Source organism: Osmerus mordax, chromosome 8 (genome assembly GCF_038355195.1).
Source record: "Osmerus mordax isolate fOsmMor3 chromosome 8, fOsmMor3.pri, whole genome shotgun sequence".
NCBI classification, from domain to species: domain Eukaryota; kingdom Metazoa; phylum Chordata; class Actinopteri; order Osmeriformes; family Osmeridae; genus Osmerus; species Osmerus mordax.
In genome coordinates, this window is record NC_090057.1 from 8,048,105 (window position 1) to 8,075,143 (window position 27,039).

Sequence of the window (27,039 nt, forward strand, 5' to 3'; positions counted from 1 at the left end):
ATAGGACCATAGAAATTCAGATGGTTTCCGCACCAAACATCTCAACGTTCAACCAGAAGTTCTTGACTAGAACTGACCTTGTTTAGACAAATTTAAACCTCGTCTAAATAACTGTAATAGTGATGTGCTTTAGGTTGCCTACATTAGATCAGTAGATCATTTGTACATGATCAAAAACTGGAGGAGAACCCTTTTGTAGAAAAAAATATATTATTCAACTGCGCGCAAGCACTCAATTAACTAGCTCATAAAAATACACCATAATGCGACAGTCTGTGTTGCTGCAAAATTGCTGCGCAAAGGTAAACCCACTGAAGCTTTTGTTTTGGAAGCGTTCAAACGCACCCGTGTCGTTTCCTGCCGTCTTATGGTCGTTTCCTATGTTCCTAATCAGTGATCTCAAGAGTAGTAGTTGTTGTAAAAACATTCAGGAATATTTTTCTTGTACCCAGTCGAGATTAAAGATGTAATTAAAGTGTACCGGATTAATTCAGTCCCATCAGATCAGTGATAAATGCCCAAAGAAATAAACCAATGACACGTGGGACAGTGCAACCATATATGGAACGAAGCCCAAACACATACTTTAAACTGGTGTGATGATGACGATCGTAGCTGAAAATGACAACTAGGTATTGGCATTATAGAGCAGTACTCATATTAATCATACATTTATGTTTATTTGCAAGCTGCCAACACACTGACCTGCAGGTAAGTGTAACTTGCAAATTAAACTATGGGTCATGTACTGTACTTGCGGGTGCTAGCTTAGTTTTGTAGCCTACTAGAGTTCTACTGCAAAGAGTACCGCATAGAAGACACTCGGATTTTACTGATGTGGTTTGGACAGTTTCTCAAAACAACTTTATTATACTAGCTATGCCAGCGCTGTAACGGGACACTTCAGAATGCCACCGCATTGGGACTGTATTGCACTTCAGTCGAGGGTCTGGTCGACGGCCGTTGCTGTTTGCGAAATGACAACACAAGCGAAGCTGCCAACGTCATTGGGTATAATTGCTGTAATATTTGTAGTCATTTGCACTATTTAGATCGCTGAATGTAATACTCACATGATTGTAAAGTCAGTTGTTGATTAGTGTTTTTCCTGAGGTTTCACTGAAACTTGGCGTCATCATGCCATGTTTTCATGTTTCATTTTCCCTGTCATCAATCCGTTTTTCAGATTGGATCTTTCAAACTGTAATTTGAAACATGTGGATGACCTTCAAGAAGCATCTACTGCTATAATGATGTATGAGACCGTTTTCTTATGTTATGTATTATGTACTTTCTGTTTTTATACTTTTTCACTTGTAACTTTCACTTTCTCTCCTTTGTGGCCTCGCAGAGATCTGTCACTCAACCCTATTTTCAACTTGAGTGATTCAGTGTTTCAAGGATTTATTCAGTTAAATTACATGTAAGTACAAAGAGCTGTGTAATCTGAATGTTTCAAAGTATCTTCCTCTCCTGCTAACGTTTTTGTGTATATATATATATGTATCTGGGTTCTCACAGCAATCTGCCTGCGAATCTTGGATGTCCAGGTGGGAATGCATCCTGGGAGAAAGTGGAAGTCAAAGGTGACAGTTGTCTTTGTGAAGGTCAGAAGAACTTTTGTAACCAGACTGGACAGATGTGTAAGTCTATTTTAGTCTATTACAAGTGTTACAAGTGTTATGTTGTAGTTGCAGTGTTATAGTCTTGTATTAATTCCGAACATCTACAGCTTTAAATTGCCCAGAGAACTCCCTCTGTGCTCCTTATGGCCCTGGTCTCTTTGAGTGCAGCTGTGTACACAACTTCCATGGATACAAGTGTCTGAGAGAGGTCAGTAAACTCAAGACATCCAGTGTCAAGAATCTTCATGATCCACGAGTCCTAGAAAGCGTAGCCCCAACATATTACTGAGAACACACTGACATGTTTGATTGTATTATTTGTTTGATAATAATGTCACCCATTTCCATTTGTGCATGTAATAAAAAATCATCCATTGAGTTTGTTGAAAGTAATGTTATGTTTTGTTTGTGTTATGAACAGGGAGAGTTCCCTCTCGTCCTGGTGTTTGGGCCTCTGGCGGCCTCCACTGTTGGGGTCTCCATCCTGCTGTGGGTGACCCAGAGACGCAAGGCTAAATCAGTCTGAGTTTGAACCTGAGACCCTGGTGTAGGGCCTTGTCCCGGGGCTTTTTGATAATTCAGTCGAGGGATGCTGGACAAAAAAAACATACTGACATAAAATACTGACATAGCTGACTGAGTTGATCTCAGTAAAAATTTTAATGACTGTTTTGTCTTTGAAAGGCAGCTAAAGGTTTTTTGCAAAAGGTTTTTAACTGACATGTATATTGATTTAAAATGTTGTGTGAATGATTGTTACTCTACCATAAAAGTGCCAATTCTACATTCTGACTCTTTGGGCAACCCAGAGTTCAGAAACTTGACATGGTTGTTTCATGACATGTAGATTTAATCACTAAAAGAGGTGCATGAAAATAAGATACCTTGTTCCACAGAAGAACGGCAGCTGATGCCGGAGTCAATCCTGTAAAATAAAGTTTATAATAAAAAATAAAGACACCAGAGATTCATGACTGATGCATGTGATGCACTTTGCATGTACTTTTGTTGTAGCATTAATGCTCCTGAAACAATTAAAACCATGCATTTTCAGGGGTACAGTATTTTATCAGAACATATCAAAAGCTAGAATTTAGGTCTACAGTTTGGTGTTAAGTTAAAAAAAAACAATACATTGCTTAAATTACTTCTGTTCTGCGCACATTAAGCTGTTAAAATGTGCTACTGTTTAAAGGTTTGTATTTAATCTTGAATTAAAAATGTATTACAGAAACTAAAGATGGACATTGATATTTTAAGACCATGTTCTTATTTCCATTTCTTTTTGTCTATTCATGTCAAATTCTAACATTGCTCAGTTGATATGGAATCTTATGTTGTATGTCAAATTAAGTGGCTCATTCTGAGAGGCTTGTGTCTATTGATAAGAGATGACCTGAGACCAACAGTCTGAGATAAGGGTTTTAAAAGCTGACAGATGAACAGACTGTTTGAGCAGTCTGTTCATCAGTTGTGAAACAGCTGACAGAGTAAATTACGTTCAGGCTGAGATAGGAAGAGATGGTTCATGGGTTAATAATGAGATTTTTGCTGCTAAGGGGCAATTTTGTGATCTGTGAGGAACAATGGAGACTGATTAGTTTTAGAAACTATAAGGGTGACCTTTATCCTGTAAAGTCAGGATGAAGCCAAACTATTAGTTGATCATAGTAAGGACTTATTGACAGACATGTATGCTGATTGAATTGACAAATGTTAGAACCATCCTGAATAAAAGGCAGAGTCTTGGGTGTAGTATCACTATCCTGAGGCCACGAATACTGGCTCAGCCTACAAAGACAGAGATGTATAAAAAAAAGAACCTTTTAAAGTCTACATGAATATGACCTCATCCTGGGCATAACACCACATTTTCATACAAATTAACCACAATACAACCACATACTCCCTTTCTCCACCTTCCAACTACGAAGGAACACACAGGACTCCATTTAAAAAGCATGTGCCATGTTCAGATATACATTTATTGAATGCCAAAAGCACAGTGTTGGTGTTGCTGCTAATGGGACGCAGGGATTGAGACCAATTCGACCGTCTCACTGATCCACGTTTTTGACCCGCAGGACCACGGGGACCGAGGTGCAGGGTATCATGCCCAGCTCTGTGATCACCAGGTCCACAAAGTCCGGAGGCGTGACATCATAGACCAAGTTTAGCAGGCCCAGCGAGGGCACTTCCTGCCAGTGCTCCAGCTGCGTCTTCCCTTTCCGGGTCACCATCAGGTCATCAGGGTCGCCTGCCAACAAAAATTGATTTGACGGTCAACTGAAGTTGGATCAGGAGGACAAACAACTGAGCACGTACTTAAACATATTGGCCCTGTTGTGTTCTCTCATTATTGTCCGCAATGCAGAAGACGTAGGTGTTTGTGTCCCATCTCAATACCTAGCTCGTTGGACACAAACGAGTCCGTCTGGACCCTCTCGCAGAACTTGTAGGTCTCGCAGCACACCAGCACAGGCACATTGAAGGCCTTGGCCACCAGCGCCACCTGAGATGTCCCCACCCGGGACATCACGTAGCCATTGGCCAGCAGTGCGTGGGCGCCCAAGAACACTTTAGATACCTGAGATGGGAGAGAGAAATGGATGTATAAAATAAGGGAGAGAGAGAGGGGTGAAAAACTAGGTGAGAAATAGAGAGACCACTGAGAGGAGTCCCCTCAGGACTCAAGGTTTCCTACAAGCGATAATGTGTTTTCAGCATGTGAGGCTTTTAAAGATAAATAAGAAGATTCAAAGATTTAACCCCTGGTGCTGTAGGGGGGCACTGTAGTTTGTGAGCTCACCTCGGGTAGGATGTAGGAGAGGGCTGAGATGAGAACATAGGTGCAGCGGATGCCTCTCTGGACCAGTCTCCTCAGAGCCTCCCTGCCCTCCAGACGAGGCCTGCTGTCCACCACGATCACTCGGAACTTCCTGCTCTTCTCAGAGGCCTCGCATAGGATGTGGTTGACCAAGGATGAACTGGGGAGGAGGGGGGACTCAGGTAATCAGTTCGGTATCCATATTTGAGTTGGCCTCAAGTGACAGTTGGCTGGAAGCCACAACAACATCGAAAATGTAGTTTTTTTGTTTGATTTAGGTAATACAATGTTTATCTGAGAGATTTTCCTCTTAAAAGGATTCCCTGTGTACACAAAGGTTAATGAAAACAACACAAAATGGCTAAATCAATCCAGTGTTTGTTGTGCTAACATGTCACAACGCAGTGAAGGCTTATGTACAACAATTGGACGCATCATTTTCTCACCATCCATATACTAGAATGACATCTCCGTCACTGATCTTCTCTATAGCATATTCGTATATGGCTTCGGCTGCCAGGGTGATCTTCTCATTGATATAACTGTCTATACAAGTCTGCAGCTTATTCTTGGCCTGTTGGGGAGAGGAGAGAAAGAAAAAACTAAAGACAGACAGAATGAAAGGGAGAGGAGCCTCAGCATATGGGGAATATGGGATTCCCAATCCTTCCAGTACAGGAAGTTGATCCCTGTACAGCTGCAAACAGACTGCTTGTCCTTCCTGTTCACCCATGCAAGAAATGATCCAACCTCAAAAGACTCTTAGTTCACAGAGTTGGCTCATCCTCACCTCCTCCTCTTTGCACTGACTGGGTATATTGGAGATCTCCTTCTTGATGTATTTGATCGCATTTCCCATACTTGCTGATAGAGGGCGACACTGATTAAGAAAACTGCAACAAACAAAAAAAATGTTAATACATTTTATTTTCAGCTGTAAAATAATCTTATTTTACAGATCATTGATTCATCAATAATTCATTAGATGCAGAAGTGTCACAAAACCTAGGGTAATCACAACCCCAACATTGATTTAGACTACAAATGGGATCAGATGGAGGGGTCAGATGGATGCTTCTGTACATGGGCCCATGTACCTGATATAGGGCTTCAGCTTGTTCACCAAGTCCCTCGACAGCTCCTCATTGGGAGGGGTGTTGTAGTCCCTTATGACCTGTGTGGATGTGAGTTGCAGTTCTTGTAAGACAAAGTGTATAAAATACAGTATATTCACCCATGAAAAGGCTAAAGAAAATGTGAAAAAATGCCCATTTAGAAACCATTTAGCATTGAGTTTAGGTGGGTGGTTCATTAAACTGTTAAACCCAAAGAGGTTAAGGTGAGTAAAACAAATATTAAAGAGGTAGGAAGGGAACCCCCATACGTGTTGATCTATAAGTCAATTTCCTGTTTAGCTACAGATATTAAATAAGTCACCTCAAACATGCCTATTGGAGCCGGCCTGCTGTGGTCTGTACCTGTTTGAAGGCATGGAGAAGAGCCACCGAGCGAGCGTTGGATCCTGCCACGATGCCCTGGGAGTACTGCAGACCCAACCGCACAACCGAGGGGTGGATCACCGTGGAGGGGATGCTGCCACAGACACAACCAACAATCACCGAAACACCAAAGCTTTCAGTCCATTGTTGGGGTATGGAGAATGAGGCCTAATTGGACCCTTGATGTAATAATAGCTTAACAGTGTACTGCTTTAAGGTTAATTTCTCTGTATTTGAAGAATGCAGACACTTCTGAACACATGCAACGGTGTCAAAGGCAACTACCTGATCTGCTGTGTGAGAGGAGCTTTCTTGCTGTACTGATGAAGGTGAGAGAAGAGGCTGACTTTGTACCCGTAGTCGGACCTGAGCGGGATCTGTAAAGAACAGATCTTAGCTGTCACTCTTATACTGTGGGAAACCCCCTGGAGGAAGGCATGAGGTCAGAGAGACCGAGGACAATGAGGTGAAGGGACGGTCTTACCGAGGCAGCCTTGAGACAATCAAGAAACAGTTTAGACACAGCAACAGGCACAGATCACACAGATAAAAGGGCCCTTAATAAACTTCAGGAAAATATGTAAACATGTTAAATAAGATTTTTTTAAAGTAATTGTCTGATTAGAGATTAATTTCAATTTCAGGCTGAGTTAGGAACCATTATTGAAACTTTGTTTTGTTAAATGTTACTTTCAACTGCAGGTTTGGTACCCTTGTAGTTCACTGAGAATCTAGTGCCTGGTGCTCAGACATTCAACAGCAATCTGACATCCAGTACAGACATCTGTGCTACATTCACAACATGGCCTTGGAGGAGCACAGAGCACCACCAATCAGCAGGAGACTCTTAACCACTGATTCATGTACTGTACATCAACTATATAAAGCTGTATATATATTGAGTTATATATTAATATTATATTTCTCCTTATTTCTGTCTGTATTTATTTCTTCTCACTCTCCCACTTATCTTTCCATCTTCCATTTTCTTTCACTTTATACCTCCTTTGGCATTTTCCATTTCTTTCTCTCTCTTTCTCCTTCTTTCTCCCACCCTCTCATTATCCTGTACAGCCTTTATAACGCTGGGAGATGAAATCCCCCGAGATCAAAACGAGATTGACAATTAAAACCAGAACACAAAGTGGGGGTGGAAGGCAGACCTTGACGCCAGATCTCTTTTTAGCAGTGCCCTGGCCTTCAGTCTGAAAGAAACATGAGGCAAAGCACATACAGAGAGAGAATGACAGAAGTGAGGTTAGGATGACGAGGTGACACTGAGGTACTGTTAGCTCAGTTGAGCTAACGTTAGTGCTGTGAGATTAGATTACTTCATTCCTCTATAATGCTTATTTTCAGACCTGTGATGATTAAGATGTTCACTCTTTTCAATGTTTTTGACCCAGGTTTCTTTGGGACACAGTTAACATTATTTAAGACAGTAGTCAACACGTTAGTGGGACAAATTGCATGACTGATCTTACAACAGCAATAAATTAAATCAATGGTGAAGATAATACAAAAACAATAAATGGAGCCCAACCTGTTGTCTTTCCAACTTCTTGGCAAGTTTTTTCACCACTGCAGGGTCATCTACTTGGACATGTTCTGGAAGTCGTTTCACCACTGTTGGTAACAGATCAAAAGGTTTCTACTAAGTGAAGCAAACAAATTGTGTTCAGTTGTCATTCCGTCAACAATGCCAGTATTAGTCTTTTCTCTGAAGCCAAATAATTCAGAGTGGTAGGCTTACTGAATACGTTGTGACTAACTCATACCTGGCTGGAGTTCATTTGGGGGAGCCTTGGGTTTGCTGGAAGAGGCCTGTGGGCCGGGCTCTCCGCCCTTCTTGCCCTGTTTGGATGCCCGGTCGGCCTCTTGCCGTGCACGCCTCTCTGCCTTTAGTTCAGCTTTACTCTTAACAGGCTTGTCTGCAGAGGTGGGGCTGGGGCTAGGGCCAGGAGCTTCAGAGGCAGGCATGGGGATGGGGATGGGGAGAGATGCAGTTGAAGGTGCAGGCACTGCTGAGGGAGCTGAGGGTAGAAGACAGACAGGTGCCAAGACCAATGAGAAGCTATTTGTAGATAAATGAATAAGGCTAACAAGGAAAAGTACAGTTGTTCTCTTTACCACATTAAACCTAAAACGTGAATATTTCCAAATATATCTCAGAGATATAGATATATCTATAAGATGAAAACATCATAGCGTGTTTCTTGTCAAGTTACCCATTTAAATTGTGTAAGGGGTCTCCATTACACTAACCAAGCCAAACTATAGCCATGTTGATAAATACGTAATATTGCTTAGCTATCTGAAAGTAAACAATGGAACAATTTAGCATGGCACCTCCCTTGTAATTATTACCTTTTTGTGTTGGAGGTTTCATAGACAGTGGTGTCGAGGATGGGGTGACAGGCTTTTCTTTATCTCTTTCCAACGGGGCCTTTTCATCGTTCTCACCCTTTTTATCTTTCTGTTTCTTCTGCTGTTTCTTCTCCTTCCTCAGTCTTTGTTTTTCCTCTTTGGTCAACTCCTTTCCTTCAACCTTTGGGTTAGTGATCCACAACAGGTTAAACAGTTAACAGTAACGTTAAACACATTGTACTTGAACCAGGTGAAAAAATATGACAATTCTAGTAAAGAAAATACCTTTGCACGTGTAATGTCACCTGCAAGTCCATCTGCAACTGAGGGTGAAAAGGCACACTGGTGACTTAACGAACAGCAATTCTGTTAGTTGTCTATCTGACGGTATTTCATTCGTGTGACTGTAAATGAATCCTCAATGTAGGCATGAGAATATTATCCAGCTGACATTGCACTCTAGTTAGCTAGCTAGCTAGCCTGCAGTATGAAACTAGCTCGTTAGCTTGAAACAAGCTAACTAGTCAAATATTGGATCAAGAAACCTACTGATTCTATAAGGACATAATCGTGTTTCGGTGATGCAAACATCAGAGAAGCCATGAGTAATTGAAACACCTAAGAGTTTATTTGGCCAATAAACTGAGTACATGATGCAACATTCATCAAAAACATGAAAGTGAGGCCATACGGTACCCAACATCACTTATGTCTGTTCAGTTAGCTAGGTAAGCTAACCAGTGATGCTAGCGAGCTTTTTAGCTCACTTCCATCAAGAAAGACCAAAGCAAACCCAGCGTCACCAAACAGACAGAAAAAACGACTGACTGGAATACATTACTCTGCGATATGCGTTACAGGGCAATTCCACTTTTACTTATGTTTCTCTTGGCAGTCATGCCTTTCCAGTCTCACCTGCTTCTCCCGTGTCAGCCATGTTTACGGTAGCTTGGCTCATCGGGAGCTGTCACTAACACCACTAGAAAAATTGTAGACTGCCCTCTTGCGGTAAAAATTTAAATTCCTTATGTCCTTATGACACCAAGTTCAAACTTTGTATAAAATGGTGCTAGATACAGCATATTATGCAAATATGGTCATATGGTATGGCAATTTGAAGAAAATTGGTCCTCCAAATCTTAGTGGCAGTCACGAACCAACCTCCAAAGCATCACTCCTCATATTGTTTTCTAATCTATGGTACATGCTACTCAATCTATTTGCTTCATGTACTGTTAGGCTACCATAATTATCTCATGATTTTGTTTTCTTGGCTGGCACACTTATCGTTTTATCACAACGTATTCCATGGGGTCTATGGGCCAACCGGAGCAATGAATATAATACAAACTTAACTATAGTGACAATGACTCCAAATCTAGTCATGATACAAATACACATGTTATGTAAGCCCCATCCCTTAACCCAGGACCTCTACAGAACTCTATTTAATGGGTCCCTAAGAGATAGATACATATCCAGATGTTATTTTAAGAAGTCATAGGCCTATTTAGTGTTCACTGAAACGCCAAAATGTGTGTACTGTCCTGCTCTCCTAGTTCACTGCGCATGAAGGCCTTGTGACTAAACACCACATGCTGTGTGTTCATTGTGAAATATACTCAATTTCAGTTAAAAACACAATAAGTCAGCTGCAAACTATAATCAACTGCATTGATGTTAAATAAACTACGGTTTATGTGTTCATTTAAAAAAAAATATTCATTTAGTAGACGCTATCAGACGCTAAATGTTGCTATAGGATGACTTAAATTTAACAAAAGGTTCCTTTTCAGCTGGTATTGTTCAAAGCATTTGTTATTACTGTATGTAATTGTGTTCACACATAATATGAAGACACATTTTCATGATTTGATTATTTTATTCAGAGACAAATTTAAGCTAATTCAAAACATCCAACAAGTCAATCATTCTTTATTTTACAGGTACAACATAAAACATATAACAGAAATATTTGAAAAGACAATAACAGGAATTATGTCACACCAGCATGCAGAGACAGAGCTATGGCACTCTTTCGTTCCCTCCAATGGCTGCTGACTGAAATCACGACGCAGTAGCTGGTTGAAGGGGACCAAACCTCACAGAAACACCTGACTTGGTTCCATTTGACCAGCGACAGCAAGACGTGTTGCTTCAGGACGAGAGGGAGTACGAGAAAGAGAGAAAAAGAAGAGAGAGAAAGAAAGAAAGAAAGAATGAAAGAAAGAAAAAGGTAGAGAGAAGCCGTTGAGTAGTAGATAGAATAGTAAAAGAAAGGGATGAACTGAGTGAGAAACAGAGACAGACAGAGAGAGAGAGAGAAATAGACAAAGAAAGAGAGACATAAAGGTAGTTGTGTGTAGAGTCATCATTGGTCAGACATGACATCATGTCCTCTTGTTTCTCTTAGCCTACCTGTTTAGAAGAAAGAGAAAAACAAAACTGTGAGAACAAACGTGACCTGAAAATCAGTTACCACCTGTAAGAAGCACAGGATGTATAATACTGTGTACAAAGTTGTTACTTGGCAAATTGTGATGAATCCACAAAGGCCACCCACACATATACCAAAGATGTGCCACACTCCTATCCCACCTTTCTCCCTCTCCTGTTCCCTCATTTTAAAAGCCCTCCACTACCATAACGGGAGGCAGCTGTGGCCTGTCAATCTTCCCTGACTGTCAGCAGTAGGGCAGGATTTCTATGGGGGTTTGTGGAGGGGGGGGGGTCTTCACTCTGCCTATCATGGCCCTAGTGTTCTAGCTGCACACGTGCCAAGGGGGAAGGAGACACTGTGAAGGACAACATTTTCACCTGTTGGCCTTGGGCCACACACATACAAAAATTAACCTGCACACATCAACACACAAAATAGAACACACACAGAGAAATACACACACAAACCCCCTTAGCAAAAAAACACAAATTCTCAAATTCTCTATTCTTTTTAATATTCTTAAAAACTAAGAATATTAAAAATGATGAAAACAAGTTTGCCACCTGAGTTGAATGTTACTTTCATTTAATGAAATCACTTAAATTGTCCCTCATTTAAAATATAACACAAAAAGTCCCCTTCCCAGTTTGGCGCTCAAATCCCCTTGAAACCACACACTTCCTTACATTCCATAACTAGCGTATTCATATGGGGATATAAGGAAGCATGTCTTCACAAGGGGCAACAACTGGATTCACTGCTGGTGGGGACAAAGCACCCTTTCATAGCCCCTGTGAATGGAGCCACAAACCAGTTCCACAATGGTTAACTGTGAAGGAGTTGGACAGGGAAAGACCAAAAGGCTGCATCATGATACTGTCAGAATGCAACATTTTCAGATTAACTTTTGCGTTACAAATTACAGTACAAAACTGAATTTAAAAGCTTAAAAAGTTTTCTATCACAGTTGAATTGCATTATCAGTTTGTCGTGATACGTTATCTTTTTCTAAGCAGCAGTAGCTCTATAAGGGTTTGTTAGTTTGATGGATAATGCTGTCATATTGGATGACCAACTGTTCCTCACAGTAACTTTAGATGTCCATGTGCCCAAATAACTTTCAGGGGTTAGTCAGTGATTGGCCACTACCAGATAAAGGTCAGTATCCAGGAAATGTTCTCAACCTTGCACACCATGTCATGCCAAGTCATTTTTAACCCAACAACCAACATGATAAAAATACCCATAGTGAATTTTTTTCGAGAGTACCGTGTTTCATAACTATTCAATAACCACACACATTTGACACTTTAATACATTTTAGAAATCTTAAGTGAATTCAAATTGGTTTCCATACCTTAGTTGTGATTCCGTTGTGAGTGTCCCTGGACTCATCTTGTGACCTTCTGTAGATTGTGTGTGTGTAGGAGTGCTGCCACACACACTGACTGGAGTTATAGAGTAAGCCTGAACATCTTTCCAACCTCTTCCTGACTTGCTCTATTTTAAAATGAGGCCTAAACTTTCATCGTTCACATTTGTCACTCCCTGCACAAATTCCACAGAGAAAAAACACCACTTCTACAAAACTTCAACAAGCACACTTGGTTACGTGAAGATCAAAGATTTAATTCAAAGGTAGGAAGAACACCTTTGAGTTCCCAAATTAGCCTCAGAGTTCTCCCCAAAGGAACCCCCCAACACTAGGCCTCACCTGTAAGAGGTGTTACCTCCTGTACTGTCCTGACAGAGAGGGTTGTATCCCTCGTAAACCAGAGACAGATCCAACAACTCTTCTAACGCCTGCTCCCACAAAACACAGTACACATCAAGGGATTAGATCACCAGAAGCCAAGATACAACAATACTGGATAGAATCCCATGGAACAGATATACTTTTACAGATGTCTGAATTAAAGACCTAGTGCCAGTGGTAGCCCAAATGTATACTGGAAGGAAACCAAACCAAAGTCAAACAGAGAGTATTCACAACAACAAAGAAAACCTAAAAAGCTGTGAAGCTGTGAAGAAAAATACACTCAATACGAACACAGTACATATCTCTGTAAGAGTGCCTATACTAAATAAAACTGAGGTAAAAACCTGAAGACACTCTAACTTCACTCCTGTCTGCTAACTTCCCTCACTCAACTACTCCCTCATCTTCTCCCTCATGCTACACAGCCAACCGCTGTCATCCATTTCTATTGCCTCAACCTTCCCTCAGTGGTTTCTGAACCTTTCCTTTCCTCTCTTCTTTCTCTCCGATGTACCATCCTCCTCCATGTCGAGCCGGTGGATTGTGTCCAGATTAGGCCTCGCCGCCCTGTCTTATCTATCCAACGGACGCGCCCCCCTCTACGGAGGCCTCCCACCTGTTGGTGTCCTTTAGAAGCCTGGGCCTCTCCTGCACCTCCTGCTCTGCCCAATCAGCCTCCTGACAGGGGGGAGCCAGCCTGTGAAATCACACCTCTCAGCTGTTTGCTCTGGGCTCGAGATACCCTACACCCCCAACGTTGGTTCCAACCCCCCCCAACTACCCGGTCTCCATCCCAACACCCTTCCCTCCATCTGCCCCCACCTCTCTAACCCACTCTTTAACGTTGAATGTCAATGGCTCCTTTTTGGAGGAAAAAAATAGTACCACATGGACAAGGAAACAACTGCTCTTGAGAGTTTTTTATTGGTTGGGTACAGTTCGAGCAACAGTCGCTGTCACAGCTGAATAAAAGGTTGGGTTTCGGGGCCTCTGTGGATTTTGTAGTCCTATGTGGATAAATGACAGTATTAAATGGGTTTGGGCAAGCTGGCATATTCTGTTCAAGTGAATGTTATATGTATCATGTTGCTTTGTGCATTCTGATATTACACTGCTGCTGTAGTGTGTATTCAACATGTTAAGACAACTTTTTATGTATTCTGTAACTGTGCATATGGAATGACATAAACACATGAAACACACAAAATCGAATTTGGCACGATTGAAAAAAAGAAGAAATCTAAACGCATTCAACAGCTTCTGAAAATGCATCATAAGTACAAACAACAGTCTTTCTTAAAATGTTCCTTACTTACATTATGAAATGATTATACATTATTATTATTATAAGTGCACTATAACACTGACAGAGCAACATACTGACACCTTTGAAAGTCCTCTCTCACCGTGGATGTGGTTTGGTTACATTCCAACATCCAATCCACTTTTAAATGTGAACCTTGGTGCCTGTGAGGTCAGACATGGAAGGAGTGTGAAGCATGCCTTGTGGGTGTTCTCATGAGTTCATAAACCATGCAGTAAATCCAAGATTGGCCACTACAGTATGCCAAACAACCCCCAAGAAGGTGATTATTTCACATTATTTATTGTGGATTTGGAGTGATTTTTGGATAAAATGTAGACTGGATTTGAATATTGTTATGTTTTTTGCAAGTTGCCCTTTTACGTGGCTGTCAACTGTTGGCTGGCTACAATTCCCTCCTGGGGATCATTAAAGCACTACTCTACTCCACTCTACTCAACTGTACTTTGTATACTATAAATAGGTGTCCATGTGCAGTACAGGACAATTATATGTAGCTGGTATTATTATATATTGCGAGGAAATGGAACAACAAAGACAGAATTTTTTTTTACATACAACTTTCTATGGATAGTGTCGGTCACCGGATCTAAAAGCATAATTCCTTGATGTGAAGGTATGAGTCAGACTTGACAGATTTGGTGCATCGGTAGCAAGTGAGACAAGTCATCTCAAACATCCTAATCAAGCCTTTCTCTTCCCCTATTCCCATACATGACCATGTGTTCAGCTTCTCTCTAGCCCAGGAGATGATTACCCATAAGGATTGTCAGTTTCAGCTTCAGGGGAGCTTGGCCCACAGATCCATTTTCCTCTGCAGCAAGCACAAGTAGCTCCACTAAGGTCAACACCTGTGTTCTAAAATCAGACCTAGGGTGGGGGTGCCATTGGAACTGGAGGGGGAGGGGAGGAGGGGGGCTCATTCACAGAAAGCTATGGCTCTGAGCAGGGGCTTATAATGAAACCAAACGCGGATGCTATTTTAATGGCATTTGCAATCTACAAATAGAACATCTCATCTTTGTAGCTATGTTCCTCTTGTCATCCGCCAGGATGTCGACTAAATTTGACAGTTGTTCGATATTCCCCATGGCTAGAAGCCGACACGGACACAAATGCAACATTTCCAGTTATGCTGGCTATGTGGCAGATATAGAGAACGATATTGAATGTCTTTTTGTCACCAATTGAGTCCTTGGTCATTTAAACCGGACACAATGGCCAAGACAGTCACGATAATCCTGCTGTTCTTACTACTGCAGCAGCTGACTTCAGTTACATCCTAACATGGATGGCTGGCCAACGGTGCCAGTGATTGCCAATACAAGTTCTTACTAAAGTGGCAATTTTGGGGGGACTTGTTCCCTAACTGTGTATGGATAGGGTCTTTACTGGGATTTATCAACATGGTCTTACTGTATAGATGTTTCTACAGTGTAGGCCACATGACAGTACATACAAAGTGAAGACTATCTTGCCACAATTCCTGTAAAACTCATTGATTTGATTTATTCTAAATTCTTGTTTCTCAAAAACAGAGAGCCTGGGGAATAATTAGACCCCCAAAATAAGATTGGGTGGTTGATCAGAGTTTGAGTGGCGTGTCAACTCCAAATTGGGTCAGTGGAGTTATTTATATCCCATGTACACATGCCTCAGCCCAAGTCCCATAATCACTTTGTTCCCCTCTGTCAGACAGCCTTACCCTACCAGCCAAAGTCCCACTGTGGGGGTAGGTCACAACTAGTTCTCTCAAAAAGACATATATTCCCTTGGGACAGCATGAATAAGCTAAGCTAACTCAGGCTAAGCTTACCCGTTTCCCCAACAGTGGAGGACACAGATTCCCCTGGTAAAAATACACTGTCAGCTGACACCAAAGCAGATTCTCCTCTACTTCAAATTGGATAGTTTCCCTCAGGATGGAACAACCTAACAGCTTAGCCCAAACCTGGGTACCTATTTCTGGGAGGAAATTCCATTTGGGAGGGTGTGTGGGTAAAGATGATATTGTCACACCCTGTCCCCGTCTACTTTACCACAAAAATCTTGCCAATTAGGATGTGAGTTGTAGTTAGTTTGGCTGAGAATGATCATGTGATAGTAAGGGTCAAATAACTTTCTTGTTTTACCATGGCACCTCTTCTCACAGGAAGTGACTTTATAGTTAAGTGTGTGACAGCAATGCAAGTACAAATATTTTTCTACCAGATTATAGTATGTTAAACTGAGCCCTAAAAAACATTAACCTATCATAATCAACCAAACTGTTGGTTTATAATTTGACAAGTGAAAAAAGACCTGAAATGGGATGGTTACAAATATTCCACTGCAGAAGAATAGCAGATTTATGTAGCTTGCTGTCATGCAAATTTGTCAGAGAATAATGCTAATGTTAGTTAATCATATGCTAATGCTGAAAAGGATATAAATCAGTTATGTTAGCATGTCTGCCCCTATCACTGCCAATTGTTGTAAAACTTTCATTAGACATATATATAATGAAGGAGGGTAGAGTGAAGCATAAGTAGCATTCATAAAAGCAGGAGAGCCATTAAGTGGCTTTTTGCCATGCTCCTGACTCATTGTGAGCTGTGGCTAGCTGCTAGCTATGTCCTTCACTGGGCATGCCAGTTGCCACGGGGCTGAGGTTGACACAGCTGTTGCTGGAAGCCCGGTCTCGCATGGTGAGGCAATGGAGCGGAAAGGACAAAGGTCACAGCATTTAGGCTAAAAGGGAGAACAGGTGAGAATCTTGCCAAGGAGAGGTGAAGGCGATGTTCCCCAAATGAATCACAGAAAAAAGGGGTTGTTGATGAAAACAAGCCATGAATACTGAAACAGACCGGTAAATGACAGGCCATTCCTCCAAATATTTCCACTACAAAATACATCCCACGAAGTGCATCTAATCACAAAAAAAAACTAAACATCTGATTCAACCTGTCAACAGAATTGCGTATGTATAGTATAAGTGCATCCCTCGTTCTGTCTACTCATTATCAAGGTGCCACGTCCTTATATTCACTAAACTGAAGACCAAATGGGGTTATGACAGGAAATGCACTTCTGACCTAGGAGCCTTTTTCGTCCTTCTACAACATCCAGCACATGAAAGACCCAGGGGTGTTACAATGGGACGTGTGTCCCCTGTTAGTGCTAACCCTGTTGTAATAGTCAGCTGGCCTTCATGTGAGTGGGTGGCAGAGAGACTTAACGTGCTGGACCATGATGCTTTGCGGGTGGCCGGGAACAGTGGTGTCAAAAGTTAGAAATTCTCAGAGATCATGAAATATAACATGAACTGAAACTGATCAGTACAATGATACAGTTTCACTGTTAGTTTTTTCAAAACCATACGCTAAGACATGCTTTTTATAGAAACACTTTTTATGTTCATATTCTCAGACTAATATCTGGCAAGAGTTGTTGAGAAGACTGTTGAGTTGCCGTCTCATGTTTATCATGCGGTTTACTTTCCATCACTCAACGTTGTGTTGATATGTGTATTTATAGAAGTTTGTCACTACTGAAGATATCGTACAGCATGTCTCATGTGGTCTCTTCCACAGTGAGATACATACATGAGAAAATGAGGTATAATTTTACATATTGAGACAGAAATTTTATTTTATCATACAGTGTTATCATCCAAATAATTATATTTGACTCCTTATCAAATAGCTTTATCATGTATGTACTGGGACCCTCCAAGCACTTAGCACACTATGCTCAAGCAGTAACCCACCTCATGTTACACAACTCACATTTCCCCATGACCCCCCTGCAAGACTTCTTAGATTGATACGCAAAACATAAGGTCATACACAAACAAGATGGCTGTTTGAGAGAAAACATTGTAAGTTTATCATACAGTTTTACATTTACATGAGAGAGCAAGTTGAATGTGGCACAGACTCAGTGGTGGTGGGGGCCGTGCAGCTGCCCCACTCCCATCCAACGGTGTGACAACTGCAGCAGAGCCAGAAACAGCAGCAGTTAGCAGCACAGACAGGCAGCAGCTACCCCCAGAAAAGGGGGAGGGTGCGTGGTGGTGTGTGTGTGTCGCTGTGTGCTCATACATGCATTTGTGTGTATATGTGTGTATGCCAATCTGTGTGTGTGTGTGTGTGTGTGTGTGTGAGAGACCATGACATGGAGCAGGATCAGTGTCTCAGTGCCTGCTGTCCAGCTCAGGATGCTTAATGCAGGAGTCAGCGATGATGATGATCCTGGCTTAGATGCCTCAGGACAGGCAGGCAGGCAGGCAGTAGCTGTGACTCTAGGCTTCATTCATGCATTCATGTGGTTGAGGGAATCACAATGGGTCTGCAGTGAGTGAGTGAGTGAATGAAATGTTTTCTGTTCAGTTGTTTAATCTCTTTAGTATCAGATTTCTGTCATATTATATTGGTTCAATGCACAACAAAGTGAATTGGATCAACCTAAGGTCAAATCCAAAAGGTCAACAACTAGAAGTGACCCATATACAGTTCTTTATATGGCCACCATCATCCCACTTCGTCTCACCCTTAGTTTGCAATGTCATCCACTGCATCTACTTCAAACATGGTCTACGCCGCAGCTCCCCTTGCCTCCATGATTCCCCTCTATTCTTCCTCCTCCTGATCCGCCAACACCTACCTCTCCACTTCCTCACTTCCTCATCGTCAACTCTCCTCTCCCCCCCATCTACCTTCCATTGTCCCCTTTTCCTCCCCCTCACTTCCCCCCTCCTCCCTTCCTCCCCCTCAGTGGAAGAAACAGCTGAGGCGTCACCCCAGGTCACATGGGGATGGCAGGTGGGACAAACCTATGTGGGACACCCATCCCCCTTTCCTTCCCATTGCGTCCCTCCCTTTCTTTCTCTTTCTAAATGTCACCCTGGTTTCAAGGGTGTGGCATCCCTGTGTCGGAATGTGCCAGGTGTTCAGAGTCTCTCACGTTGACAGGATTCCAGAGACAGAAATCTGTCATATTTTATTCCATCTTCATTGCAGTCATGCCAGCATTAAAACCCTCTTCTTAAGGATCTTGATAAACTCATATAGTATATGACGTAAACATTGTATGTTTGTGTGGATCTGTGTGTGTTCGCAACCAAACCTCTTGGTATGTATATTTAGATTGAAAGTGTAATAATTATTTGGTGAGATAATAAACATATTGAAACTGTTTGCCACTATTCTCAAGGATGATATTTACCATCAATGCTTTGTTAGGGAGAGAGGCTGCTTTGTTGTGTGTGAACCTGGTATGCTGGAGTCCTAGATCCCAGAGGTGTCTGTGGGACAAAGACAAGAGGAACAGGAATGTTGGGCTTGTCATCATGGCTATGTTTATCAATCAACACAGAAAAAGTAACCATGGTGATAAATCAACTTCATGTACAATTGATAGATTGGGCCACCTGGATGTCCATAATGATTTTGGTAGATTGCAACTCGAATCCACGAAACGTGCTTACAAGGATATGAGCTGCAAATTGTATCAATCTATTCATATAAAAATGTGATTCAACGATATATCATGAAGGCATTCATTTCCCATGAAGGGGAAATAAAACCTTTTGTTTTGATATTTCGCTTTCCGAATTTATGATTATGCGGCTGTTTTACCTACGTTCGTGTGCAAGGTGTGCACTGTGCACTGAAAGCGCTTTTAGCAAGGGGAACTTTAGATTGAGATTTCAAGGATCCGAGGACTGTATTTACTGACGGACCAGGTCAACAACTGTCCAACAAATTCTTGTACAGGTAGCTATTACATACTATAACATCGGAAAAGACGATGTCATACTTGCGGAGATAATCCCCAAAATACATGTTGACATTTACGCGAATTAATACGACTCTGGGTGAAAAGGTAAGCTTTTGGTCGACTGCATACCCCCTAATTCAATCTTGGCGTGAAACCAACGTTTGCTGTCTTGTTTCGCTTGTAAGCTAATGTGGGGTCAAATTTTGCTCAACAATCGCTATTTTGTATGCGTATGTGTCTCTTTTCTTTCCTAGCCATGTTACTAACCACACATCGCTATGCGAAAGCACTGCAGCTCACCCTCGCGGTCATCAAGCCAGATGCAGTTGCGCATCCCGTGATTATGGAGGTGAGTCGCTAAATAGCCAGTACTGGGCGAGATACATGGTATGTTTACATTGTCCTGTAGAAGTCCATGCCTAGGAATTGATTGAGAACATTATGAATCAACATGCTGTTCATGGTGTCAATTACTCAAGGTGATATGGGATACAGGCAGAGGAGTTGCAATATACATTTAGAGCCAGTAATCTAGCACGGGTCATTAATCAACCTACCAGGGTGTTGACTAACAGTTCAAAAATCATGTAATCCTCAATCGATCACAGTTAGGGTAATGCTGTAGAGTGTAGAACTTCTCTCCACAATGGTATCTGTTCCCATGGAAGTAAAAGTCTCAAAGGCTGTGACTCCGTATGTGCATGTTGTTAAAAATATGTTTAAATCCAAAACCATGTCCATTGACAGCTCAAGTTCACCAAATGCAGGATTTAATTGGTGAAAACCACTGACATAAATGTTTTGATGAAATAGGAGACAACATAAAATAGTAACATGAATAGGTTTACATATTTAATAAGTGTATTACATGCAATTTCCTTACAGGCCCTCCACCAGAAAATCCTTGAGAACAACTTTGTCATCGTCCGTTGTCGAGACTTGGTGTGGAGACGACAGGATTCTGAGAAGTTCTATGAAGAACATGCAGGTTAGGCAAAACTAGTATAGGGCTTAAGATCTGTGACGCATGCAGGGAACAGAGTAAGCTACCCTTATGTGGAGCTATGTGTCTGCATGCTACTATTAACTAGTGTATTATCTCGACCATCTGGCTCTCAAAACAATAAAAACATCTGTGTCTTTGACTGACCAAGTGAGTAACCTTACATATATATTGAAGAATGACCCGGAATAACTTTTAGTTGTGTGTCTTCATGATTAGGTTTATCATTGTTTCTTTGATCATTTTTGTTTTGCATCATAGGAAGATTCTTCTACCAAAGACTGGTTGAGTTCATGTCAAGGTAGGCTTCCATTTCACAATTTTAGTGGCATTGATTTTACCTATCCTTGATATAGTAGTCTATACCTAATCCTGAAGTGAGAAACAAACAGTCACGTATTCTCTATAGCATGTGTTATATATATGTCGCCTATTGTACTTACATACATACTTACATACAGTATATGAACAGGAAAACAGCTGTTCATATTAAAATGGGGGAAGAGTTTGTTTGAAACTTATTACACTTCCCACTGAGCCAACACATGAAACACCACCTCGCTTTGTAGCTCAGGGCCTGTTTCTTTGAATCATCCCTATCTGGGCTTTGAAGCAGGAACATTGGGCTCTCAATTGTCAGCAGATGGCCATATTTAGAATCCACTCTCAGGGCCCTTGGTTGGGGGAACTGGTGCACACCCTATCTACAAGCATGATGCAGAACACTGAGGACCGCACAATAGTTGAAAAGTAAGAAAGCAGATGGCTGCAGTGTTTTTTCTGCTGTTGCCGTGGCAACCTAGGCCTTGACGCATTGCTCCTACCGCTGGGATGAGCGGTGATGTGGGATGTTGCCACACACCTGGAGTTGGCCTTTCTGTGTTTTATTTAGCATAAACCATTGGCTAAACATGTTTGATATTCATTGAAAGTAAGCAGTTTTCTCAGTGGAATTGTTGTTAAGAGTGTACTGTCTTTTACAATGTCTGAATAAAGACATAAATAACTTGCCCATTGGCTTGTGGTTTTTGAATAATCGTTTTTCAGCTGCTGTATCTATAGTGCCAATGAACCGAGTTGAATTGGTTAAATATGATATAATGTAACAGTAAGGGTAATGATGGCTCTATGTACTCTTAAGTGCTACTATCCTGCTCAATCTCTTCTTCTGTGACTGTCCCACAGTGGTCCGATGAGGGCATACGTGCTTGCCAGAGAGGATGCCATCACTGTCTGGAGGGAGCTCATGGGCCCCACCAGAGTGTTCCGGGCCCGGTTCACATCTCCGACCACAATCAGAGGCCAGTTTGGACTCACAGACACCAGGAACACCAGTCACGGCTCAGGTGTGCACACGGTCTCTTTCACGACGGTGCAAATTCCTTTGCCATGCCCATCCATTTTGATGTGGGGACCAAAAGTTTCCAACTTTATATTACTCTGTCTAGATTTTATATATTAGTCATTCATATGTTTTAGCAGCCATTATTGTATTAACCTGTATTCATCTTTCTGTGAACTTTCATTGGTAATATATTTTCTACTTGTGTGTTTCTTGGACTGGTTGAATAACACAACATATTTTCCATCCTTTCTGATCTTCAGATTCGTTGGAGTCGGCGCAGCGAGAGATCGCCTTCTTCTTCCCAGAGTTCCGTGTGGAGGAGTGGATGGAGAAGGAGGAGCCCTCATTCAGGAGGGGTCTGATGGAGTACGACCAGCAGAGACACATCCACACACTACCCGCTCCTCGCTGAGCTCAGATCACACCAACATACGATCCCTGCTCGACTCACAGTAACTCGGTGGTTCTCAAGCTTTGGGCCTTGATCCCCTGGAGAACGTCAAGCGATTGAATGGGGATGTAGTAAGGACTTCCGGACAGGATTAAAGTACCAATATGTTGTTTAGATAAAAATATGATTATAAGGGGAGGCTAAACACATTTTTTCCAATTTGCAAGACCTGACCTGAACAGGTCTGAAAAGCACTGCAGTAACTGATCCTGGAGCAGATCTGAACCAAACCTGATATTCTAATGTTTATGTGTATTTCCTTAGTACTCTTCCATTTAGAAATATTTTTTTTTCTTGGGTCTCGCTGGAGTGTCAGGTGGGCGGCCTTTTTGGGAAACGCTTATTTATTTAATTGTGTTTATATGAAATCTATCAAGTACACACAAGTAGATTTGTTTCTCTTCCAAATAAGCCCATGGTTATGTTACAGTACATAATATGTATTACCATAAGAATACCACTGAAAGTGTGTCTTGTGTGTATAATACATTCACCCTTGACATGTTTTATACGGAACAAAGTGTAATGTTTGACTGTAGATTTGTTTAAATAATAATGTTCTACTTTGATAAGAACTTAGATAAGCAAACTTAACGATGCCATACAACTTCCATGAAGTGATTTCATTTAGGAAAAACTAAGAATTAAGTAGTAAACTGTATGATTTATTTTCAGTACAAATGTAGACTGTTCTGATACACCTGACAGGATAAGGTAAGCCAAGAAGACAGTGTACAATGTGCCCTATTACAATTCATACAAAATATAAAATGGGTTGTTATCCAGTTATAGCCGCTGTACATCATGTAGACACAAACCATGTCTAAACCAGCCAACCCTGCTATACTGCATGTACTGTAGTTGTACAAGAGTGCACATGCTTGTCAAGTTCATGAATGCAGTTTGGTAGAACATCTTAGGAAATGTCTAAATTCTATATAAATGAATATATGTCCTTCATGCCGTTCCCGGTTTCACAGTGTTAACCTTGAATAACAATGTTTTTTGTCTGTGATAAAATAGTATGTACTGTTTGAAATAGGATTGTCGTTAAGGTTTCTTCTCACGCTGTTTTGTGGGAAGAAAGACAAAGAACATGTCTGACATTGGAGGTTTGTTGCATTGCTTTAACCAGCCAAGTAGACCTCTTGTAAACATGATCCTCTAAAAGAACACTTGTTATTAGCAAAGACGAAACACGACCAGTCACAGACAGAAATACATGTACATTGCAAACCATCAAACTTTAACACTTCCTACAAAGGGCGACAACTATTATATCAGTTTCAAAAGCTCAAAAGGCCTTGGAAACTGTTGGTCTGAAGTCCTGTTTTAAAAAAAACAATATACTCTTTCAGAAGAAGCCTTGAGTTTTTCACTCATAAAAGTCCTTATCACGGTATTCAACAGCTTTTGGTCGTTATAGTTTGTAGGTACTTTAGCTCAGGTCTCTCAGTGCACCTCTGTGTTCTCTGTTGTCACTTCCTTCAGAGCCTCCATAGGCTTCATCACCTCGTAGGTAGTGAGGGACTTCTCCTTGATCTTGCCACTCTTGTCGACTTGACGAATGCTCTGTGTCACCGTGATGGTGACCTGTTTGGTGGACATTCTGTTGTCCTGCCACTTTGTCTTTGGGTGGAATAGAGGAGGAGGAGGGAAGGAATGAAGAGTTTAGGACTTTAAGAGGCGTAAGGGAGTCTAGCTGAGTGAGGGCAAGGATGAGATGACTGAAGCTCACCCATCTCTTAGATACCATTGGCACATAGTGTAAGGCTACTGCATTCAAGTGACCAGAATGGTGGCCAGAGAGGAGTGTGTGAGGAGTAAATGGATGACTCGTGGCAAGACACTAAGTCAGCAGATCCATTACACATTAACCATGTGACACATGGCTCATTAAATGCTATTTGTTTCCAGAACATCCAGTGAGATACAGGCTGATCAATGGCTCAAGTCAGACCTAAGTGTGTCCAGATACACAGAAAGACAGGAAGGTGTCAAACTATTTGTCAAATCAATCCACAAAGGAAAGGGCAAGATTAAAAAGTAATTGTAGGCCGGTAAAGAGTAACTCACAATTTCTTCTGTGTGAAGGACACTCCTGCGCTGTACGGTTGTGCCAGTGGAAGGTAATGACACATCCTGGTGTTGGGAGGCCAGTATTGCAGGCGGACTGTCAGGATTTCCTCTATCAAGGCTGGCCTCAGACATGACAGAGCAAACCTTCAGGTAGGCCTGGGCAGGAGTAGGCACGCCATCATCAAAGAAATCTGCAACTGAAAAACAAAGGAGGTTGGTGGTGTCTAAAGCACTTCCTACACTACTATTATTTTGTTCTGTAATGCAATAAAGTTTCAAGGACTAGTGGTTGAATAGATGAAAACCATGTTTGGTACTTCTGAGTCTTTGTTTTCATGACGAACGTGTGGGTTTAGTAAGACCTGGTCCAGTGATTAAATTTCCCTCTGCATCATTGTCCTGTTGAAAATTTCAATTGGCACTCGGCTTTGATACAGGTTTAGTATTTTCAGCAAGTAGAACAGCTTATTTCTCCTCACATGGACCAAAGGCTCTATGGCAGCCTCTAAAGACTGTAGCCATCTCCTTAGCAACCAGAGAGGCCTCATGGCAACATTCAATTGGTAGCTTTTGATACACCCCCCATCGAAGCGTTCATCCTCCCACATCAAAGAGTACTGGTGCCTGGATATACAGAATTGTTAACTGTGGCCAATTTAGATTGGATTCCATCACCCTTTGCATTGTAAAATGCTGTGTGTTCCCTGTTGAGTATCTGGCTGTAAAGACCAATTCTTACTGTACAATCCTCTGAATTAAACACTTGATTGGTGCAATGGCTTTGGTCGTAAACACAATGACCAAACACAGCGTGACTGCATTCAAAAACAAAATCAAAATAACAAAAAAGACATACTCTGCTCTCAAAACAGTATTTTCTACCCCGCAGAAGAGTAATAAATTGATATTTAATTACTGCGGACATTATACGTTAACATAATTCTATAAAATATGAGTACAACTACTGGAAAATATTCTCAGTCTGTAAAGCCCAAAGGGTCATCTTTGAATCTGTGCTGTGCGATATTCCCCTTTGAGAACTGGTCAGAAGACACCTTCTCTCCTACTCGTCCTGATCTAGGAAAGCAACTGTACTTAGATGACAGAATAGATAACAGCTGTGCAGAAGGTCACAGGCTAGGTGTGAACTACCCAAATATCAACAACAATGCCCTGACATACCCTGTGCCCACTGAGTCATCTCCATAGACCCAACATTCATGACACTTCTTTAGAGAATCAAGGAGAACACAAGCATTGGGAATAACACGTCTGGCATATCAAATCGTTAAGAGGTTGACAAGAAGACTTTAATTTAGCCTAATTCCGATTTGACTCCCTTCAAACAACAGAAGAAGAAAGGAAGACAGAAGAAAGGAAATTGGACTGAATGTAAGAATACAGCTTGGTGGATGTGAACACAAGCCAGATCTTTTAAAGATGTCTACTACCAGGGGTGTCGCTTTTTTCAGAAATGAAGCCCATCTCGGAGGAGTTCTCTGACGGGATGCTGTGTATGGACGACAGGGGGATGTCTGTGTCGGTGCTTGGTAGCCATGTTGACTCTGTCTCCTTGGTCCAGCTCTCCAGGTACCGTGGCTCCAAAGCATCTGTTCTGCTGCCACCACAACCCATGGTTCTCTACTGAGAGAACCTGTTAGATCCCACCCCGGGTAAGGTTAGGACCAGTCAGGTGTCCAGTGTTTTCTTCCTGAAGCTAAAATGACAATGAGGTTCAACAGTATTTATTGGTTGAAGTTTGTACATTGTTGTTCCTCATTCAGATAGTGTCTTTGTTTCTGGTGAGTTTCAATGATGCGACTATGGATTGAATTGGACAGACTTGGAGGCTGATCTAACCAGTCACCTGCACTCTCACTCCCCATTGGTCTTTTGACATCACAGTCATTGGCAGACTTCCTAAATGATGTGACCTGTAAACAAACCAAAAAAATAAATCAGCTGCGCTTTTGTAACTAAGAATTTCACTCATTTTCAAGATATTGACACCCATACTGCAATCTAGTTGCTTTCAATCGACATCTCAACATAGGTTTCTCTGTGGAAAAAATAGAAGCAAGTTTTAGCCTCATAAAATAAAAATGTGTGCTCTCCTTCCATTCTGTCTATTAAGGGTTGCACTGTTGTGTTTTCATCTGATTGTGATTCAAACCACAATTACAACAGTCTAATGACAGATAATGTAGGAGAAGAGGGATGTCTTCCTATCTGACCATGTCAACCTATGGTAGATGCATAATATAGTCTTTGTTTACTGGTAGTTGCAAGTGCAACCCTCAAACAACACGTTACCCACATCACCAGAGTATACTAACCCTATAGGGTACTACTTTTTACTACAGACAACAAACGCCAGCAAGAAGTTGCATGGTGTAAGGGAAAACCATTGAAAATCAATAGACTGCGTCTAGTACAGAACCGCATTTTAACCCTTGGAATAAGCTCTCCCTATTGAGTGACATTGATAAACTCAAATGGTATCACAATGTCATATATGATCATTTCTGCCATGTTATTTCTTGACTAAAATCAGAGAGTG

General features: G+C 41.5%; 4 protein-coding genes and 1 long non-coding RNA gene across 7 annotated transcripts; 2 read left to right on the forward strand and 3 right to left on the reverse strand.

The window, feature by feature from the left end:
* Window positions 1–481: 481 nt before the first annotated feature.
* Window positions 482–2,837, forward strand: atraid (all-trans retinoic acid-induced differentiation factor). 2 transcript variants are annotated; one of them, XM_067241135.1, is made up of 7 exons: window positions 482–711; window positions 878–1,011; window positions 1,187–1,255; window positions 1,352–1,423; window positions 1,522–1,643; window positions 1,733–1,833; window positions 2,047–2,837. In XM_067241135.1, exons 1-7 carry the CDS (start codon window positions 622–624, stop codon window positions 2,149–2,151), a joined length of 693 nt encoding a protein of 230 aa, XP_067097236.1. In that variant the 5' UTR covers window positions 482–621; the 3' UTR covers window positions 2,152–2,837. The 2 variants fall into 2 exon arrangements, with proteins under 2 accessions (XP_067097236.1, XP_067097237.1); XM_067241136.1 differs by lacking the exon at window positions 1,187–1,255.
* Window positions 2,838–3,576: 739 nt separating this feature from the next.
* Window positions 3,577–9,280, reverse strand: eif2b4 (eukaryotic translation initiation factor 2B, subunit 4 delta). The gene is made up of 13 exons (XM_067241126.1): window positions 9,234–9,280; window positions 8,604–8,641; window positions 8,319–8,499; window positions 7,730–7,984; window positions 7,495–7,577; window positions 6,237–6,328; window positions 5,931–6,045; window positions 5,550–5,626; window positions 5,243–5,345; window positions 4,899–5,026; window positions 4,435–4,612; window positions 4,032–4,212; window positions 3,577–3,882 (listed from the first exon to the last, which is right to left on the reverse strand). The coding sequence occupies exons 1-13, from the start codon at window positions 9,274–9,276 to the stop codon at window positions 3,683–3,685; spliced, it is 1,674 nt and encodes a 557-aa protein (XP_067097227.1). The 5' UTR covers window positions 9,277–9,280; the 3' UTR covers window positions 3,577–3,682.
* A 900-nt stretch (window positions 9,281–10,180) lies between these two features.
* Window positions 10,181–13,082, reverse strand: LOC136947217 (uncharacterized). The gene is made up of 2 exons (XR_010877004.1): window positions 12,116–13,082; window positions 10,181–10,736 (listed from the first exon to the last, which is right to left on the reverse strand). It is a non-coding gene; the product is annotated as an uncharacterized lncRNA (long non-coding RNA).
* A 6,484-nt stretch (window positions 13,083–19,566) lies between these two features.
* nme6 (NME/NM23 nucleoside diphosphate kinase 6) lies at window positions 19,567–23,509 on the forward strand. 2 transcript variants are annotated; one of them, XM_067241138.1, is made up of 6 exons: window positions 19,567–19,597; window positions 19,856–19,950; window positions 20,487–20,589; window positions 20,866–20,905; window positions 21,790–21,950; window positions 22,210–23,509. In XM_067241138.1, exons 2-6 carry the CDS (start codon window positions 19,858–19,860, stop codon window positions 22,359–22,361), a joined length of 549 nt encoding a protein of 182 aa, XP_067097239.1. In that variant the 5' UTR covers window positions 19,567–19,597; window positions 19,856–19,857; the 3' UTR covers window positions 22,362–23,509. The 2 variants fall into 2 exon arrangements, with proteins under 2 accessions (XP_067097239.1, XP_067097240.1); XM_067241139.1 differs by lacking the exon at window positions 19,567–19,597 and adding an exon at window positions 19,613–19,706.
* Window positions 23,510–23,802: 293 nt separating this feature from the next.
* baalcb (BAALC binder of MAP3K1 and KLF4 b) lies at window positions 23,803–26,114 on the reverse strand. The gene is made up of 3 exons (XM_067241141.1): window positions 25,931–26,114; window positions 24,477–24,676; window positions 23,803–24,029 (listed from the first exon to the last, which is right to left on the reverse strand). Exons 1-3 carry the CDS (start codon window positions 26,112–26,114, stop codon window positions 23,853–23,855), a joined length of 561 nt encoding a protein of 186 aa, XP_067097242.1. The 3' UTR covers window positions 23,803–23,852.
* Window positions 26,115–27,039: the final 925 nt, after the last annotated feature.